Source organism: Mytilus trossulus, chromosome 3 (genome assembly GCF_036588685.1).
Source record: "Mytilus trossulus isolate FHL-02 chromosome 3, PNRI_Mtr1.1.1.hap1, whole genome shotgun sequence".
In the NCBI taxonomy this organism is placed as follows: domain Eukaryota; kingdom Metazoa; phylum Mollusca; class Bivalvia; order Mytilida; family Mytilidae; genus Mytilus; species Mytilus trossulus.
The window spans coordinates 93,567,274-93,585,431 of record NC_086375.1 but is presented as its reverse complement, the minus strand read 5'-3'; the positions used below and the strand labels follow the sequence as shown (position 1 = coordinate 93,585,431).

The 18,158-nt window shown below is 31.8% G+C and overlaps 1 protein-coding gene across 3 annotated transcripts; it reads left to right on the top strand.

Moving 5' to 3' along the window:
* Positions 1-768: 768 nt before the first annotated feature.
* LOC134712886 (neutral cholesterol ester hydrolase 1-like) lies at positions 769-16,549 on the top strand. 3 transcript variants are annotated; one of them, XM_063574875.1, is made up of 6 exons: positions 769-1,125; positions 10,386-10,481; positions 11,390-11,510; positions 12,403-12,466; positions 13,549-13,670; positions 15,764-16,549. In XM_063574875.1, the coding sequence occupies exons 1-6, from the start codon at positions 1,117-1,119 to the stop codon at positions 16,423-16,425; spliced, it is 1,074 nt and encodes a 357-aa protein (XP_063430945.1). In that variant the 5' UTR covers positions 769-1,116; the 3' UTR covers positions 16,426-16,549. The 3 variants fall into 3 exon arrangements, with proteins under 3 accessions (XP_063430945.1, XP_063430946.1, XP_063430944.1); XM_063574874.1 differs by lacking the exon at positions 769-1,125 and adding an exon at positions 9,664-9,888; XM_063574876.1 differs by lacking the exon at positions 10,386-10,481.
* The last annotated feature ends 1,609 nt before the right edge of the window (positions 16,550-18,158 follow it).

The following is an 18,158-nucleotide window of genomic DNA, read 5'->3' as shown; positions in this document are numbered from 1 at the left end:
TTCTTCTTCTTCTGTACCTCTTTTGACTGTGATAAATAACAAAATGCTTTATTCAACGAAGGTAACGTTTAAGAAAGCATAAAAAGATACACAAAATCATAATAAGTACATATTCATTCAATGGAAGAAAAACACATTATATTATTGGTATCTTTATTATGTATAGTAGTTAAAAAATAGTTCGGATATTGGATCTTAAATGTATCTAAAATATGTTTTCTCTTATTTAACTGTTCTTTGAAAAATCAGAACGGGGTCTTCGTACACGAGAGTCCCGATGTGTGTCGACCTGAGCGAATATAATATAAATATCAGATCAAGCAGTAAATTATTAGATGGAACAATCAGATGCTAGACCATTTATACATTTAAACATTAAAACAACTTGAAATACATACAATGTACAGTAGTTGTCGTTTGTTTATGTAATATATACGTGTTTCTCGTTTCTCGTTTTGTTTATATAGATTAGACCGTTGGTTTTCCCGTTTGAATGGTTTTACACTAGTAATTTTGGGGCCCTTTATAGCTTGTTGTTCGGTGTGAGCCAAGGCTCCGTGTTGAAGGCCGTACTTTAACCTATAATGGTTTAATTTTTAAATTGTTATTTGGATGGAGAGTTGTCTCATTGGCACTCACACCACATCTTCCTATATCTATAAGCTCTTTAAACTTGATATCAAAAACAAAGGATACACTAATTCTACAGCACGTTTCTGGAGCTTATGAATCCTTTCCTGATTGCAGTGTGTGGTAAGACGCCGATAATAATGCATCTTTCAAACGAGATAAAACCTTGATCTTAAGCAGTTGACATTGTCATAGATGAACAATTCTTACAGCATCGTTCGATTTCCTTCATCGGTGATTCGTGACACTGGTTTTGTGTTCCCTTTTTTTGTTATTCAGATGTGGATATGATATATGATGATATGACTTTGAAAAGAAGATATTTAAATATTGCAACCACCCGTGGATTTGGACCGGTCCATTTTTGTAAATATATACCGTACCTTTCGGGTGAGATTTTAATAGCCTGCTGCTATATCTCATTGATTTAGCCTTATTATAGTTTTCAATTATTTTACACGGATATATTGCAGAAGTTTCAATTTTATGGTAACGGTAAGCACTACATATAATTACTACAAGGGTTACAAACATAGACATGACTGATTCGTTCAGATCTATCGATTACTTTAGTCGTTTTTCTTATGCTTTTTCCACATAGAGCCTTACGTATGAACGAATAACCAACTTATAAAGCAACCTGAGGTCCTATACATGTGAAGCAAACAATAATAAATGTTTAAGATTATAAATTGACTTCCATACAATACAACAGTAATGTTTATATATACATTTCATATAGGGAAAATCACTCGGAAATCATTGTGTATGTCATTGTGTGTGTGTGTTTATCTTTTAAATCTATTTATAGTCGCGACGGTTAGTAAAGTAGGTCAATTATAAAAATACAAGCAAATCAACAGATGAATGTTGATTTTAATATTTTTCAATATCACATGTTATTCTTTTTTTTATATTTTTCATTTAATTGCTAATTTTTTACTTGATCATGACTGTTTAATAATTTTATTTTAAATCAAAACCTTAAAATTAAACTTGGATGATCATATAAGAATAAGAATAAGAAGAATATTTTATTTCCAATTAAAGGGCCCTATAAAGAGCTTTCATGACATTACATACAAGTACATATGATTAGACATAAATTAGAGACATATAATATAAGAAAACAACATTGTTTAGTACTATTAAAAAAATGCTATAAAAGGCCAGGACAGAACCAGACAATACATTTTAGATCTTTAAAATATACCATTTAAAATCATATACCACTCAAAATATGTATATTTGTGGCTAATTTGTATTCATTATTTTTGAACTTCTCCTTATCTCTAGATTTTTAGATAAATACTTTCCTAAACATTTATACACATTTAAATTTTCTTGTGTAAATAGCCATAAAAACTTTGAAAAATTGTCTAACGATTGAAAATTATTACAATTTAGAGATATTTCAGTAAAAAAATCATTTCTGTTATCAATATATAGTGGACATTCAGTTACAAAGTGTATCTCATCTTCAACTTTATTTAAAGTACAGTATAAACATTTTCTGAGTGTCCTATTCACATAAAGTTTGGCGTATCTATCAGTCTCAATCCTTGATGGATGAGTGCTTATTCTAATTTTACAGATTGATTGTCTTAATCTAAAATCTTTAAGATCCAACTATTTTTCAAAACAAAATAGAGTTTTAAAGGAAAAATAGGTAGTAAGTTTACCTTGATCTGATTGTAAAACTTTATTTCTATTTTCCTTCCAGAAATGGAGATAGTTTTTATATAGCTTATGTTTGATAAATTTTGTGAAAGAGTAGATACTGGTTTTTAAATTACATGTTTGTATGCCTAGCTTTTTTAAAATACAGTCTATACTTGAAAACCATGTATTCACTTTATTATTGTGAAGTTCTTTACTACATACATATGCATCATATAATAAAATGTTCTTAGTATTATTAAGTCGATGATAATATTTCAACATTGCTAATATAATATAAAAATACATTGGGTATCTCTCTAGTTCAGAAGTCACAGCAAGATTACTGGATTTCTTATTTACACCTAGAACATATTTCATAAATTTGATATGTGATTTTTCAGATGTATCATTCGAAAACACCTTTTCTAATATATATTGATCATTTTTCTTACATGCAGCTGAGTTTGAAGAAAACATACCCCAGACTTCACATCCATAGGTTAAAATTGGTTTTACAGTGTGGTCATATAAATGAAGTAAAGTTGAAACACTAGGGTTTGACAGTTCATCTTTACATTGAAAAAATTTTCCACTGGGTATAAAAGTGATTCCCAAATATTTATAATTATATGTACAACCAATAGCTTTTTCACCTAGGTAAAAAGGGAGATTAAAATGTCTCCCTGTTTTATTAAAAATCATAACTTTTGTCTTGTTCTCATTTATATTTAAACACCATTTAGAACAGTAATTGTTAAGCATGGTTAACCTTTCTTGCAATCCCTCTGGTGAATCTGAGAGAATAACAATGTCATCAGCATACATTAAACAATCAACCCTTTGGTTATTAACATTAACAGGGTTAGCACAAGAAGAGAAGACATCAGGGAGATCATTAATAAAAAGTTTGAATAAATTGGGGCTTAAAACATCCCCTTGTCTCACTCCAATAAATGTTCTAAATAAAGGAGTTGATTGATTGTCAATTTTGACACATAGCTTACTTTTATTATACATATCTTTAACTATAGCATAAAACTGACCTGCTATGTTGTGTTGAAGTAGTTTAAGTTGAATACCTGTATGAATAACAGAGTCGAATGCTTTTCTGAGATCAACAAAACATGCAAAAAGTTTACCATTTTTGCTATTAATACACTTGTCAATTAAAGTCTTAAGAACAAATATATGATCGGATGTTCTTGATTTTTTTGTAAATCCAATTTGGCATTTACTTATGATATCATGTTCTTCAAGAAAGTGGTGTAGTCTATTATTTAAAACACAATTAAATAATTTACCTATGCAGGTGTTAATAGCAATACCTCTATAATTTTCTGGTTTGCATGGATCACCAGACTTAAAAACCGGGGTTATATATGCTGATGACCGTTGTAGAGGATAAAATCCTGTTGAAAATACAATATTATATAGTTTTTGTAACAATGGCACTAAAACTGATGAACCTGCCTTTAACATTTCTGCAGGAATACCATCTAAACCTGATGCTTTTCCATTTTTAAGTTTTCTCACAGAGTTTGAAATTTCTGTATTTGAGATTCTAAAATCTAATTTACAATATTGTTTTACTTTCTCTAATTTTTCTACCTCAGACTTTATTTCATGTATTCTATTACTATGTAAATTTGATGGCTTATTGAGCTCTGAAAAATATTCATGCCAATCCTCTGGCTTGGCTGAATCTAGAGTGTTATCATTTTTACGTTCTTTCAGTGAATTTATGAGTTTCCAATATTTCTTGGGATCCTGATCCCTTAACTGATCAAGCTGATCTAAAACTTGTTGCTTAAAATGTCTTTTTTTATATCTTCGCAATTTGGTATATTCTCTGTAACATTTAAAATATGATCCTCTTATAATTGGATTAAAAGGATATTTAGAAAGTAATGCTCCTTTATCCATCAAAAATGTTCTTTTCCTCTTTAAATCTGAATCAAAATATTTACATTTTTTGGTCTTTTTTTTATTTTTCATACTTTTTTTAAAAATACAAGCTTTTGAATCAGCTAATTTTAGTATGTCAGCAAACTGGGTAGCTGCTTTTTCTGAATCAAAATCTTGCTTTAGAAAATCATCTATTTTAGCCTTGCAAAGTGGGTGGCATAGAGCATCTCTAAATTTTATTGGCGAGGAGTTACTCCAAATGTATCCTCCTGTTAAATCAGTCATATTTATGTTACATTTTGACGAATTCTTAATATAACTTGCCATAATATTGAAAGAAAGCTTACAATGACAATCAGAAAAAGTTGGTAAAAAATCTGAAACCTCAAAACTAAGTATATTTGACATTAATCCTTCTGATACTACTACATAATCAACTACACTAGATCCGACTGGCTTATGGCAAGTAAATTTACCAAACAAGTCACCAAACATTCTTCCGTTTAAGATTCTCATATTAGTGGAAATACAAAATTCTGTTAATTGTTTACCTCTGGTATCTACTTTCTTATCATAACTATTTCTAATATCTTGTACAATATCGTATTCATAATTATTACATAATGGTGTGTGACTATCATATACATCATTTTCTATAAAATCTGGTTCTGCACCTGACCTAGCATTTAAATCACCACAGAGTATAATGTTTCCTTTCATTTTGTATTTATTGATAATATCTCTTTCAATTAACTCTAATATGTCATCATCAGTTTGATGTAAATAACTAGAGGTGCTTGGTATTATATATGCTAAACAGAGGTAAATATATTTGGCAAAGTTAAAAAAATCTTTATCTAATATAATCCATTGATAGTCCTTGCAAGTGTTTTCTAAAATTTTCACCCCTTTTCGAATATTGTTATTGATAAGTATGCCAAGTCCCCCATAAAATCTCTGATTTGATGACTGAGGTCTACATACAGGAAAATAATTAAAACCTTCTATATCAATAGATGTATTGTAGCCAATGTGAGTTTCACATAAATAAAGTTTTGATCTTGAAGCTTATTATATGCCTTTGAATTAAGCCCTCCAACATTCCAAACACAAAAAGTCAGGTTATGAATACTTAAATCATTTCTTTTAGGCATTGTATCAAAATATATATCTTTTTTTTTTTTTTTTTTTTTTTTTAAACTGAGTCTTTAGAATGATATTATTGAATAAATATTTTAAAATTATATCAATTTTGCTCTAAAAAAGGGCCCTTTACTCAGAATAAATAGAGTATGTAATTAACTTGAAAATAAAATAATACTGAACAACAAAAAAAAAAAAGAAAAAAGAAACAACAAAAAAATACAATGAATAAGTGCCTCTTTGCTTAATTAATATACAATGTCTACTTTTAATAAATCAATTTAGTTAACTACTAAATTAGAGATATAGATGTATATTTTGTTACAGTCTTTAAATGCTTTGGACAATTACTAATTAGTAAAATATTTTATTAGATAAAGCAATAAAGTTCAATATTAGTATCCACCACGACGGTCTCCTCTGTATCCACCCCGATATATGTTCGAGCCAGGTCCATCTCTTCCTGTATTGTTTGAGTTAGAATAATTTCCTCTGTTATTTGAGTTAGAATAATTTCCTCTGTTATTTGAGTTAGAATAATCTCCTCTACCTCTGTGTCCTAAGTAATCACCTCTACCTCTGTAACCTGGGTATTCACCTCTACCTCTATATCCTGAGTATTGACCTCTACCTCTATACATGTTATTTGGATTGTTGCGTTTGCTAAGCGTTAAGCGTTTTGGAAGGTCCAATACCTCATCAATGGAATCTCGTATATTTGAGGCAAAAAGTGAAACCCCCTGTGTGGTTAAGTGTACACCATCATCTCCAACATATCTTTTAAGAGCCTCCCCCTTGTAGGCTAAATTGCTGTTATCACACATGTGTATAGCTTCGTCATTTTGAAAATTTTCCTTTAGCATTGCACTTAGTTGAAATGATTTGTTGTTAATCGAACTATTATCTAATCTGGGGGTAGGCAATGAAATAATTATTTTTGCACTATCAAATTTCCCCTTAAGAACTTGTATAATATCATCCATTTTATCAACACAATCTTGCGGGCTGTGTGTTTTAATGTCATTCGTCACAGAGTGTAGTACAAAAGCATCTGGTTTTGTTGTAAACTCGAGTTCTGAAACGGTAGTTTCTGTTTCTTGCAACGTATATGCAGTTAATTTTTCGGCTGTAAATTTGGATGAAAGTTTTTTTGTATCAATATTGTTGATGTTTGATGTCCCAATTATTATTACATGTGGAACATTTAGCTTTAAATTCTCTTCAAAATCTTTCTGTTCAGTGACATTTCTATTTTTTTTCCCATGTACCTCTTGAAATGGTTGTCCAGAACTGTCATCCCGGCTCTCGTGTAACTTTAAGCTTAATATTTCTCCATCTTTTTCTTCAACTTGCCTTTTCAGAGTGGCACACTGTGACTCTAATGATTTAATGAATGATGATTTGTCTGATATGTCGCTCAAAGCATGTTTTGTGTCTTCGTTTAACTTCAACACTTTTTCAGCTTGTAGTTCATGTTTTTGTTTTAATAAATCATATTTATGCTCTATTTTAGCTTTTTGGATTTCATTTTCTAATGTATTCTTATAGTTGACATCTTTCAGTTGTGCTCTCAGTTCTGAATTTTGTTTTTCTCGTTCTATCAAACTTGAGGTAGCATTATCAAATTTATCTAAAAGTTGCGAAAATCTGTCATTTGATGATTCAATGTGTCTAGTAATTACATCATTCATCTTACTAATATTGTCATTTTGTTGTGAGAAAACCTTATCAAGAGCATGTGTAAATTGTGTCTCTAGCTGGCTCATAAATTTCTCGACACCTGAGTCTTGTTAAAGAAAGGGAACTAACATATTCGTTGGAGTTACCTGACAGCAAAAGTCTTGTTTATTATTGTTCATATCAATGTCCCCAGTAGATTTTACAATTGTTTCATCTTGATCTTCGATCGTCTTAGCCTGTGTTTCTTGAGTTACACAATTACTAGCTTTCTTAGCTGTTTCTTGTTTGTTTTTGTTGACATTGTTTTGTTGTTGGGTATCTGGCACTGAAAGTGTGGTCAAGTTGTTGTAATCAACTATCTGTGATACCAACAGTTTAAGTGCAGGGAAATCTCTGTTGTAGAATAGGTCATATTTGTTTCCTTGAATTTGTACAACCCCTGTATTGATGTGAAATGTCAATTTGTATATAAGGGGGATAACCTTGGTTGCTAAATCAATACAAATAGTTTTTTTCCCACTTTTATTTTTTGTCCAATCTTTTGGTTCATCATTCCATACATATTATATATTCTTCGTTCTTCCCATAACCCTCATAGTAATGTAAGGATAAAGCTTTTATCCATGGGAGAATTCTATTGGCATTTACCCTAAATGCCACCATATTTGCATCAGGTTTGTACAGGTCTAAATTTATTTCTTCAAATTTAAGGTCTTTTGCTTTTAGACCTGTGGGTATGGTAAGTTTGTCTGGGATACAATCTTTAGGATATTCGGTTGAACAACTTGCCAGCGAGAGATCAAATTTGTGGTTATCGGCCGGTGACTGAGGTGGAATGATATCTTCACCGCTTTGTTTATCTAGTGCAGACATTGTTTATATTAAATTTCAATCATGAGATATACTTTTTAACTTACTTATTACTTAATGGTAATATTGTTTTTTTAGTTTTAATGAAAAAAAGATAAAAATATATTGTTTTCCTACCACACATCTAACCTTCTTTATTTCAAATAACAGAAATTCCCAATGTTTTAGGAGGTAATTATGTGGTTAAACTTACTTTTGAAAAACTGATATTCACTGAGACCACTGGCCGAGGTGAACATGGTGAATATCATTTTCTTCAAAAGTCAACTGAAAACAATTGTTTTCTTAAAATAGTAAAAAATAAATAAATAAATAACATATAAATATTCTACTATTGCTGAAGTTTTAGCAACAATACATGTTTGCTATAAAAGACATATACATTTAATCAGATCGATTTGTAAATATCCAATTCGTGTAAAAAAAAATAATCTTGAAATGAGTTGACATTTATAAACAAAATATGTTAAAAATGCGGCTCAACGTGTTAGTCTAGTACATAGTTATCAAAGGTACCAGGATTATAATTTAATACGTCAGACGCGCGTCTCGTCTACATAAGACTTATCAGTGACGCTTAAATCAAAATAGTTATAATGCAAAACAAGTACAAAGTTGAAGAGCATTGAGAACCCAAAATTCTAAAACAAAATGTGCCAAAGATTAAGGCTAAGGTAATCTATTCATGGGATAAGAACGTCCATGACTGGATAATTGTACAGTAGCTTGTTCTAGTCCTAAAAAAGCATTTAATTTGACGCTGTACGTTAAGCATCTATCTATCATTATCGCCATCATCATCATCATCATCATTATCAATTTTTTTTTTTTTTATTAATAACACAGCATCATGTTTAATGCATCTTATCTATATTTTTATTGCTACTTTTGTCCTATCAGAACATTGTCAACATACCAACATTTCTACATTAACCAACAATTTAACTAAAAGGAAAGAGTCTAACAACGACAATGAAATGCCTAGCCTGTGTACTTGTTATACCTGTTCTGATGTCTTTATTGGCCTATCGATATATACAACCGATGCCATCTGGAGCAAAGGAACCTAGAAATCAAATGATAACTTTGGCTTTGTTCCGGTTTCTTAATGACGTAGTATGTATTTATAAATTATTATACCTTATCCTTTAAATTGTTAAATTATATTGTTTTTCAATGTTTTCATAAGAATTCTCAAGGACCACAGACTGTAGCATTGTAACAATTTTTTTTTACTAAATTGGTACAAACTTAATTTATAAATAAACAACAGGAAGAACCCTTCCTTTTCTTATTTAAAGGATAATATGAAGCTACTCACAATTCATTCTTTTTGTTGATATTTATAAGACAAAAAAAAACTGAATACAGCACATTATTAATTACATGTTTCTGATGCGCTTTTCAGAATTTATCTTTATAAGGAACACTGATAGACGAATGTTTGTAATCCAAGGATATATTACAACCGAAGAAAAACGTAAAATAACAAACTCGAAGGAAAATTTAAGTCAGAAAGACTCTTATCAAATGATATAGACAAGATTAAGGCTAAGGTAATCTATTCATGGGATAAGAACGTCCATGACTGGATAATTGTACAGTAGCTTGTTCTAGTCCTAAAAAAGCATTTAATTTGACGCTGTACGTTAAGCATCTATCTATCATTATCGCCATCATCATCATCATCATCATTATCAATTTTTTTTTTTTTTATTAATAACACAGCATCATGTTTAATGCATCTTATCTATATTTTTATTGCTACTTTTGTCCTATCAGAACATTGTCAACATACCAACATTTCTACATTAACCAACAATTTAACTAAAAGGAAAGAGTCTAACAACGACAATGAAATGCCTAGCCTGTGTACTTGTTATACCTGTTCTGATGTCTTTATTGGCCTATCGATATATACAACCGATGCCATCTGGAGCAAAGGAACCTAGAAATCAAATGATAACTTTGGCTTTGTTCCGGTTTCTTAATGACGTAGTATGTATTTATAAATTATTATACCTTATCCTTTAAATTGTTAAATTATATTGTTTTTCAATGTTTTCATAAGAATTCTCAAGGACCACAGACTGTAGCATTGTAACAATTTTTTTTTACTAAATTGGTACAAACTTAATTTATAAATAAACAACAGGAAGAACCCTTCCTTTTCTTATTTAAAGGATAATATGAAGCTACTCACAATTCATTCTTTTTGTTGATATTTATAAGACAAAAAAAAACTGAATACAGCACATTATTAATTACATGTTTCTGATGCGCTTTTCAGAATTTATCTTTATAAGGAACACTGATAGACGAATGTTTGTAATCCAAGGATATATTACAACCGAAGAAAAACGTAAAATAACAAACTCGAAGGAAAATTTAAGTCAGAAAGACTCTTATCAAATGGCATTATCAAAAGTCAAAAACATCAAACGAATGGAAAATATGTTTCTCTTTACATACTTATTTGTTTGTTTGTATTTCAGATATCATTACTTAGTTCATTTGGATACTCGAAGACAGAACTATTCAAGAAAGCATTTGTAATGAGTCCACTTCCTGAGCCAGATCCAAGAGTTTTGGTAATTCCCAATCGCGCTCCATAAAAGCCATTAGTACATTCTACATCTGTTGAATCTGTTAATTATCGATTTCACAAATTATTTTGTAAATTTTGCATTCAAATTTGAATGAAAACTTAGATTGAATTCCTTTCAAGTATATGTAGATATAGGTAGATTTTTATGAGTGTCAATGAGACACTTCCCTATCCAAATAACAATTTATAAAGGTAAACCATTATAGGTCAATGTACGACCTTCAACACGGAGCCTTGACTCACATCGAACAACAAACTATAAAGGGCCCCAAAATTACTAGTGTAAAACCATTCAAAGGGTAAAACCAATGGTCTTATATGTACATTCTCGTGGAAGTACAAATGTACCTAGACACTGCCTATATAACTTATGGTATCAACCCTTGCAGAACTTGTAGCATATGTTCAATCTAAGCATATTGTATGTTTTTATTGACATTGAAGAATTGCTTATCATTTTTACTATCAGCGATTTACTCATAGCCCCAGAATTGTTTGGGATAATTCATGCGGTAGGGAAACTAAACTAAAGACATCTGAACTTCTGTTTAAAAAAGACTTAACTAATACAATGTTTCATTTCATAATAATTTATGTAAACCTGGACTTTTCCATGTTATCTGTATTAATCTAGACTGCTGGCATCGGTAAAATGTCTTTAAATTTGATTTAGAACATAACAGAGGATAGAACGCTGTTTAGACTTAAAATACATTTGTCAGTTGACATATACGCCAAATACATTCTATTTATCGACATTATATCCTTTATTCTAGTAATAAAGATAGATAAATACTCTGAGGTTGAGTCAAATATAAGTTTGCCACTTGACAAGTCAAATGCTTACAGTCAACAAGATAATAGATTGTAATTTTTTATTTTACATTATAGTCAACGGATGAATATTTTGATGGAATAAAAGTGAGAGTATACAGACCTTCAGCATCTAAAGATAAAGTTCTACCTGCTATGATCTACTATCACGGCGGAGGATGGGTTTATATGTCTGTCGGTAAGTCTGTCATCAGTAGAAACACGCTATAATCTACTATCACGGCGGCGGATTGACGTGTATGTCTGTCGGTAAGTCTGTCATTAGTAGAAACACGCTATAGTTTACTATTAGGCGGCGGATGGATTTATTTGTTTGTCGGTAAGTGCACCATCAGTAGAAACACGCCGACCTCGAGGAGAGCATCTAACGATAAAGTTTCCAACTGCTATAGTCTAGTTTTACGTCGGCGGGTGGATTTAAATGTCTGTCGGTAAGAGTATCGTCACTAAAAACACATTGATCATAATCATCTAAAGTTAAATTTCTACATGATATGGTCTACTATCACAATGGCCTCTACATATAGAGAAAATATACACACAATGATACTGAATAAAATGAAGTAAGACAAACATGTTCTATAGTACAGTGTGTCTAAACTAAACTGACAAAACTGTTTTGACTCTACTGTCCGGTACGGTGAGAGACCATCAACATACAGAGAAAGGAGTGGATTTCAATTTATTCATGTTTTTTTTTATGGTTTTGAAGAATTTACAAACACGTATAACTGTTTTCAATTAGAAGATGTAATATTTTCGACATCGTTCTAGATCATTGGAGAAAAAGGAAAAAAAGTACACCAAAATGGTGAATTGAGTAAAGCCATTACTCAAATCTTTTCAATTTGTCTTTAAATATTGCCAATGATATCAGATTGACTGTCCCTCATGTATCTTTCGCCCCTCCTATGTACGGAAAGAAAGATATACACACGGATATTCCAACACAAGTCACTTTCTACACCCCCTTAAACAGTCATAATTAATTTTATCTGGGAAATATTTCGTTCTGTCTAAAACTCGGATAAAATTATTCAGAATGATTCAATTCAGTATTTTTATTTCAGATGCCTACGATCCATTAACAAAAGCCATTTCACTTCAAGCAAACATTGTTGTCATTTCAGTTGAGTATGTTGTTTTCTGTTTTTAACTGTTCTCTGGTGATGACTTGGTTCGTATCACTTTGGACTCAAGTTTCACAAATACGCAAAAAAACGCTTTAGACTTGATCGAACAATCACAACTATTCATCTGATTAAACAGAAAACTGTTTTTTTTACAAGAATACCGATTATCAATATTTGCGATTTGAATTTTGCTATATTGTTTAGAAAACTGATTAAAATATCAGCGTATCCTGTTATTAATCTATCAACCGTCAAAATAAACACACTTCGAGAAAATGTAACAATCATTAAATGTATAAATCAGACGACTACTCCGGTATCCAGCAATCATTTACGAACACAAAAAACATGTTCGAATCGAGTCACATTGTACCAGTCAACCAAGTCTTGGTGGTGTTCGTAAAAAATCGTATGGTCGAATTTGATCGTTCTTTCATATATTTCCTTTTGAACAGTTTTTTTATTGTCATGAGCACACTTTCGTTTATGCAGTTTTATTTATAGGGAGTACACACAATTTTAATGTTAGTTTTCTCATTTGAATTGTTTTACATTGTCATATCGGGGCCTTTTATAGCTGACTATATGCGGTATGGCCTTTGCTCATTGTTGAAGGCCATACGGTGACCTATAATTGATAATGTTTGTGTCATTTTCAAATTGGTCTTTTGTGGATAGTGGATAGTTGTCTCATTGGCAATCATACCACATCTTCTTTTTTATATAAGTATAATGTGAGCACAAGCATAAGAGTAATGCGTTACAATGTATTAAATACATACTGTTGAAAATTGAAACGTTAAAATCATAAACTATGTTAAAAATTCTAGTTTTTAGTCATCTCAAAATCAGGGAAAAGATCATTGATTTGTCAGAATCGTTGTATCCACAAACGATTCGTTTTTCTCTTGACAAATGCTTTAAAACATTTGTAAATAAAACACGATAAGTGCCATTACCGAAACAGAATTTGCTATCGGAATACTTAACTTCACCCCGGGTTTTATATGAGTTCATATATAAACTCGTCATAGATATACAGCCTCTGATAAAAAAACTAAATTTTTGTGTTTGTTTCTATAGGTATAAACTTATGCCGGAATACAGATTTCCAAGTCAGTTGGAAGAATGTTTAAAAGTAACAGAATATGTGTTCAGAAATGCTGAAAAATACCGAATTGATCCCTCTAGAATAAGCATAGGAGGTAATTGTTAACTATAACTCAAAAAGGTGTCAATACACTTACACAACCTGCCTTCATGTACACAATCCTAGATAGTTGATTGTAACCCGTTTTACTACTATTGAATTATACAACTATCGACATAAAGCAGTTTAGACGTATGATTGTATAATTGCGCCAGTACTTGGGCACATTTAACTCTGCACAACTAAAACATATCCCATTTATGATGTATTGAAATAAAGATATAAAAACTAAGTGAATTTGCAGTATTTTTCGGTTGCAATCAAATAAGATCTGATAAAGATTGTCTTTAGTTTGTCGGATTTTTACTTGATAGAAATCATTAAACATTTAAATTCATGCGTTTCCGCAAAACCTTACCAGCAATGTATTCGTATAGTCATAAGTTATCATAACTGAACAGATCGTTTTGTCACATACATATTCAAGTCATTCGTATATCCAACAATATGACTGCTGTGTCCATACTTTGGACAGTTTTACCTATTATGTCTGTTTGTTTTACACACATCGTTGTCAATATAAAAGAATTTAATGCGACTGTCATACAAGTGAGAGGTTTAACTTTTTATAACACCAGGTATGATCAACCCTTTTCTAAATAATAAAATATCTGTACCAAGCCAGGAATATGACAGTTGGTTTCCACTCGTTTGATGTGTTTGAATTTTGAATTTTTCTATTTGATAACGGACCTTCCGTTTTGAATTTTCCTCGGAGCTTGGTATTTTAATTATTTTACTTTTTACAGTGTTTCAGATTTGGTTGTGATATCCGATGTGTCTATGATGTGTATCCTTGACAGGTTTTATATAGGTCTTAAATTGTTTGCACTTCGTCTTTTTGTGCGTTATATTATATTCCTCATTAGTGGTTCAGATTTTTTCATATATTTTGAAGGTATTATCTTAAATGCATGTTTAGACAGTTTTGATTGCCGAATCACAATAATTGTCATATTTATCTTTTATGCCTGTTTGAGTTGCTTTTCCAATTATGTCAATATAAAGGAACTATAAACAATTGGCAAATATAAATACAACCAGGTTTTCTGTTTGTCTTTTTCATTTTTAGCCATGGCGTTGTCTGCTTGTTTTAGATTTATAAGTTTGACTGTCCCTTTGTTTCGGGAAATGCCTGTACAAAGTCAGGGGTTCACTTGTTTAATCCACCATATGTTTCGGGAAATGCCTATACAAAGTCAGGGGTTCACTTGTTTAATCCACTATATGTTTCGGGAAATGCCTTTACAAAGTCAGGGGTTCACTTGTTTAATCCACCATATGTTTCGGGAAATGCCTGTACAAAGTCAGGGGTTCACTTGTTTAATCCACCATATGTTTCGGGAAATGCCTGTACAAAGTCAGGGGTTCACTTGTTTAATCCACCATATGTTTCGGGAAATGCCTTTACAAAGTCAGGGGTTCACTTGTTTAATCCACCATATGTTTCGGGAAATGCCTGTACAAAGTCAGGGTTCACTTGTTTAATCCACCATATGTTTCGGGAAATGCCTGTACAAAGTCAGGGGTTCACTTGTTTAATCCACCATATGTTTCGGGAAATGCCTATACAAAGTCAGGGGTTCACATGTTTAATCCACTATATGTTTCGGGAAATGCCTTTACAAAGTCAGGGGTTCACTTGTTTAATCCACCATATGTTTCGGGAAATGCCTGTTCAAAGTCAGGGGTTCACTTGTTTAATCCACCATATGTTTCGGGAAATGCCTGTACAAAGTCAGGGGTTCACTTGTTTAATCCACCATATGTTTCGGGAAATGCCTGTACAAAGTCAGGGGTTCACTTGTGTCGTTGATTGATAGCGTTGTTTTAGTCAGTTTTTATGGACTTCCACTTTTTTAGTTTGACTTTGAGATCCGTATTTCGGATATTTGTTTTAGCTGACTTTGAACAGTTTATTACGATTTTCCTTTCTTTATAAAACACTTTTTGATGTACATCATTAGTTGAATTTAAAAAAAAATAGGAACATTTTAATAAATCTAAATACGAACGAATTTCGACATGACCAACTCGTTGAATTTTAATAAGAACAATTTGTTTAATTATTGTTTTAAATTGTAACAGGTGATAGTGCTGGGGGTAATTTAGCAGCAGCCGTTGGTTTAAAGTTTTCACAAGAACCAAAAAAGAATTTAGCGAAGATAAAGGTACAAGTATTGTTATATCCAGTTTTACAAGCGCTTGATTTTAATCTTCCATCCTACAGAGAGTATGCTGATTTATCTTGCGTGTCTATCTTAAACAGAGTAGATATGATTAACTATATCAATATGTATGGATTTCAAGATCAAGGAACCTTGGAAGCCATTTCTCAAAACAAACACGTGTCACAGAAAACACTACAAACATACAGAAGTTTAGTTGACCCGGGTTTACTTCCGGTAGAGCTACAGAAAAGAGGCGGAACTAACCCAAAACAATCAGAAACAAATACAACGTTATCAGACGCCGTTCGTGACAATGTAATTAATCCCTATGCATGGCCTCTAATGGCTACAGACGACGCATTACGTAAATTACCGAAGACATATGTGGTAGTCACAGAGTATGACCCGCTAAGAGATGAAGGACTCATATTTGCAGAACGCCTAAGAAGACTTGTTCCAGAAAACATTGAACTAAGTTACTTGACTGGATTAGAGCATGGCATTCTCAGTTTATATAATTACAAAAGTCATTCTTCGACTTTAGATACGTTAGTTGATTATCTTAATCGAAATCTGTAAACTTTAACAATATGAACAAATCTATGATTGAGTGAATGTCACAATTATCATCGATCTTAACGTTACAATTTCATCAAACATGTTTTACATTTTGTTTTTACTTTATAATAAATATTTAACCAGATTATAAAGGTATGTTCGGGAACCAAATATTTTCATTAGAAAATGGCCTTTTCTTCACTTTTTACATATCTGCAATAACAAGTATTTTTTTTTAATTTTGAAGTTGAGGTTGCTCTGAGACACTGTTAACAGTATAAATATAACACGTTTATTACATTTTTTCACAAAATCTCCGTTGATAGATTTAGAAATATTTAGTCACTCAAGGAAAGATGACCTTATATGTTTTGGCTATTCGTTTAAGGGGTTCACTTTGCTTATATAGCTGACCATATTATTACATAAATATTTTATATCTTTGAATTTTAAATTTTTAGTTAGAGAGTTCCTGAATATATGTCAAGAAATGAACTAAAAAGTTCAACGGACCAAATAAATAAGGCGTTTTTAGCTCACCTGGCCCGAAGGGCCAAGTGAGCTTTTCTCATCACTTGGCGTCCGTCGTCCGTCGTCCGTCGTCGTCCGTCGTCGTCCGTCGTCCGTCGTCGTCGTCGTCCGTCGTCGTTAACTTTTACAAAAATCTTCTCCTCTGAAACTACTGGGCCAAATCAAACCAAACTTGGCCACAATCATCATTGGGGTATCTAGTTTAAAAAATGTGTGGCGTGACCCGGTCAACCAACCAAGATGGCCGCCACGGCTAAAAATAGAACATAGGGGTAAAATGCAGTTTTTGGCTTATAACTCAAAAACCAAAGCATTTAGAGCAAATCTGACACGTGGTAAAATTGTTTATCAGATCAAGATCTATCTGCCCTGAAATTTTCAGATAAATCGGTCAATCGGTTGTTGGGTTGCTGCCCCTGAATTGGTAATTTTGAAGAAATTTTGCTGTTTTTGGTTATTATCTTGAATATTATTATAGTTAGAGATAAACTGTAAACATCAATAATGTTCAGCAAAGTAAGATCTACAAATAAGTCAACATGACCAAAATGGTCAGTTGACCCGTTTAGGAGTTATTGCCCTTTATAGTCAATTTTTAACCACTTTTCGTTAATTAAAGTAATCTTTTACAAAAATCTTCTCCTCTGAAACTACTTGGCCAAATTAATCCAAACTTGGCCACAATCATCATTGGGGTATCTAGTTTAAAAAATGTGTGGCGTGACCTGGTCAACCAACCAAGATGGCCGCCACGGCTAAAAATAGAACAAAGGGGTAAAATGCAGTTTTTGGCTTATAACTCAAAAACCAAAGCATTTTGAGGAAATCTGACATTGGATAAAAATGTTTATCAGGTCAAGATCTATCTGCTCTAAAATTTTCAGATGAATCGGTCAATCGGTTGTTGGGTTGCTGCCCCTGAATTGGTAATTTTGAGGAAATTTTGCTGTTTTTGGTTATTATCTTGAATATTATTATAGATAGAGATAAACTGTAAACAGCAATAATGTTCAGCAAAGTAAGATCTACAAATAAGTCAACATGACCAAAATGGTCAGTTGACCCCTTTAGGAGTTATTGCCCTTTATAGTCAATCTTTAACCATTTTTTATAAATCTAAGTAATCTTTTACAAAATCTCCACTGAAACTACTAGTCCACAATCATCTTTGGGGTATCTAGTTTGAAAAATGTGTCCGATGACCTGGCCATTCAACCAAGATG

Bases quoted from the DNA above. Each gene is read 5' to 3' on its own strand.
- LOC134712886 (XM_063574874.1), top strand. From the start codon at position 9,745: ATGAAATGCCTAGCCTGTGTACTTGTTATACCTGTTCTGATGTCTTTA. The intron at 9,889-10,385 runs GTATGTATTTAT...TTTGTATTTCAG, and splicing joins TCCGGTTTCTTAATGACGTA to ATATCATTACTTAGTTCATT. The intron at 10,482-11,389 runs GTAATTCCCAAT...TTTACATTATAG, and splicing joins AGCCAGATCCAAGAGTTTTG to TCAACGGATGAATATTTTGA.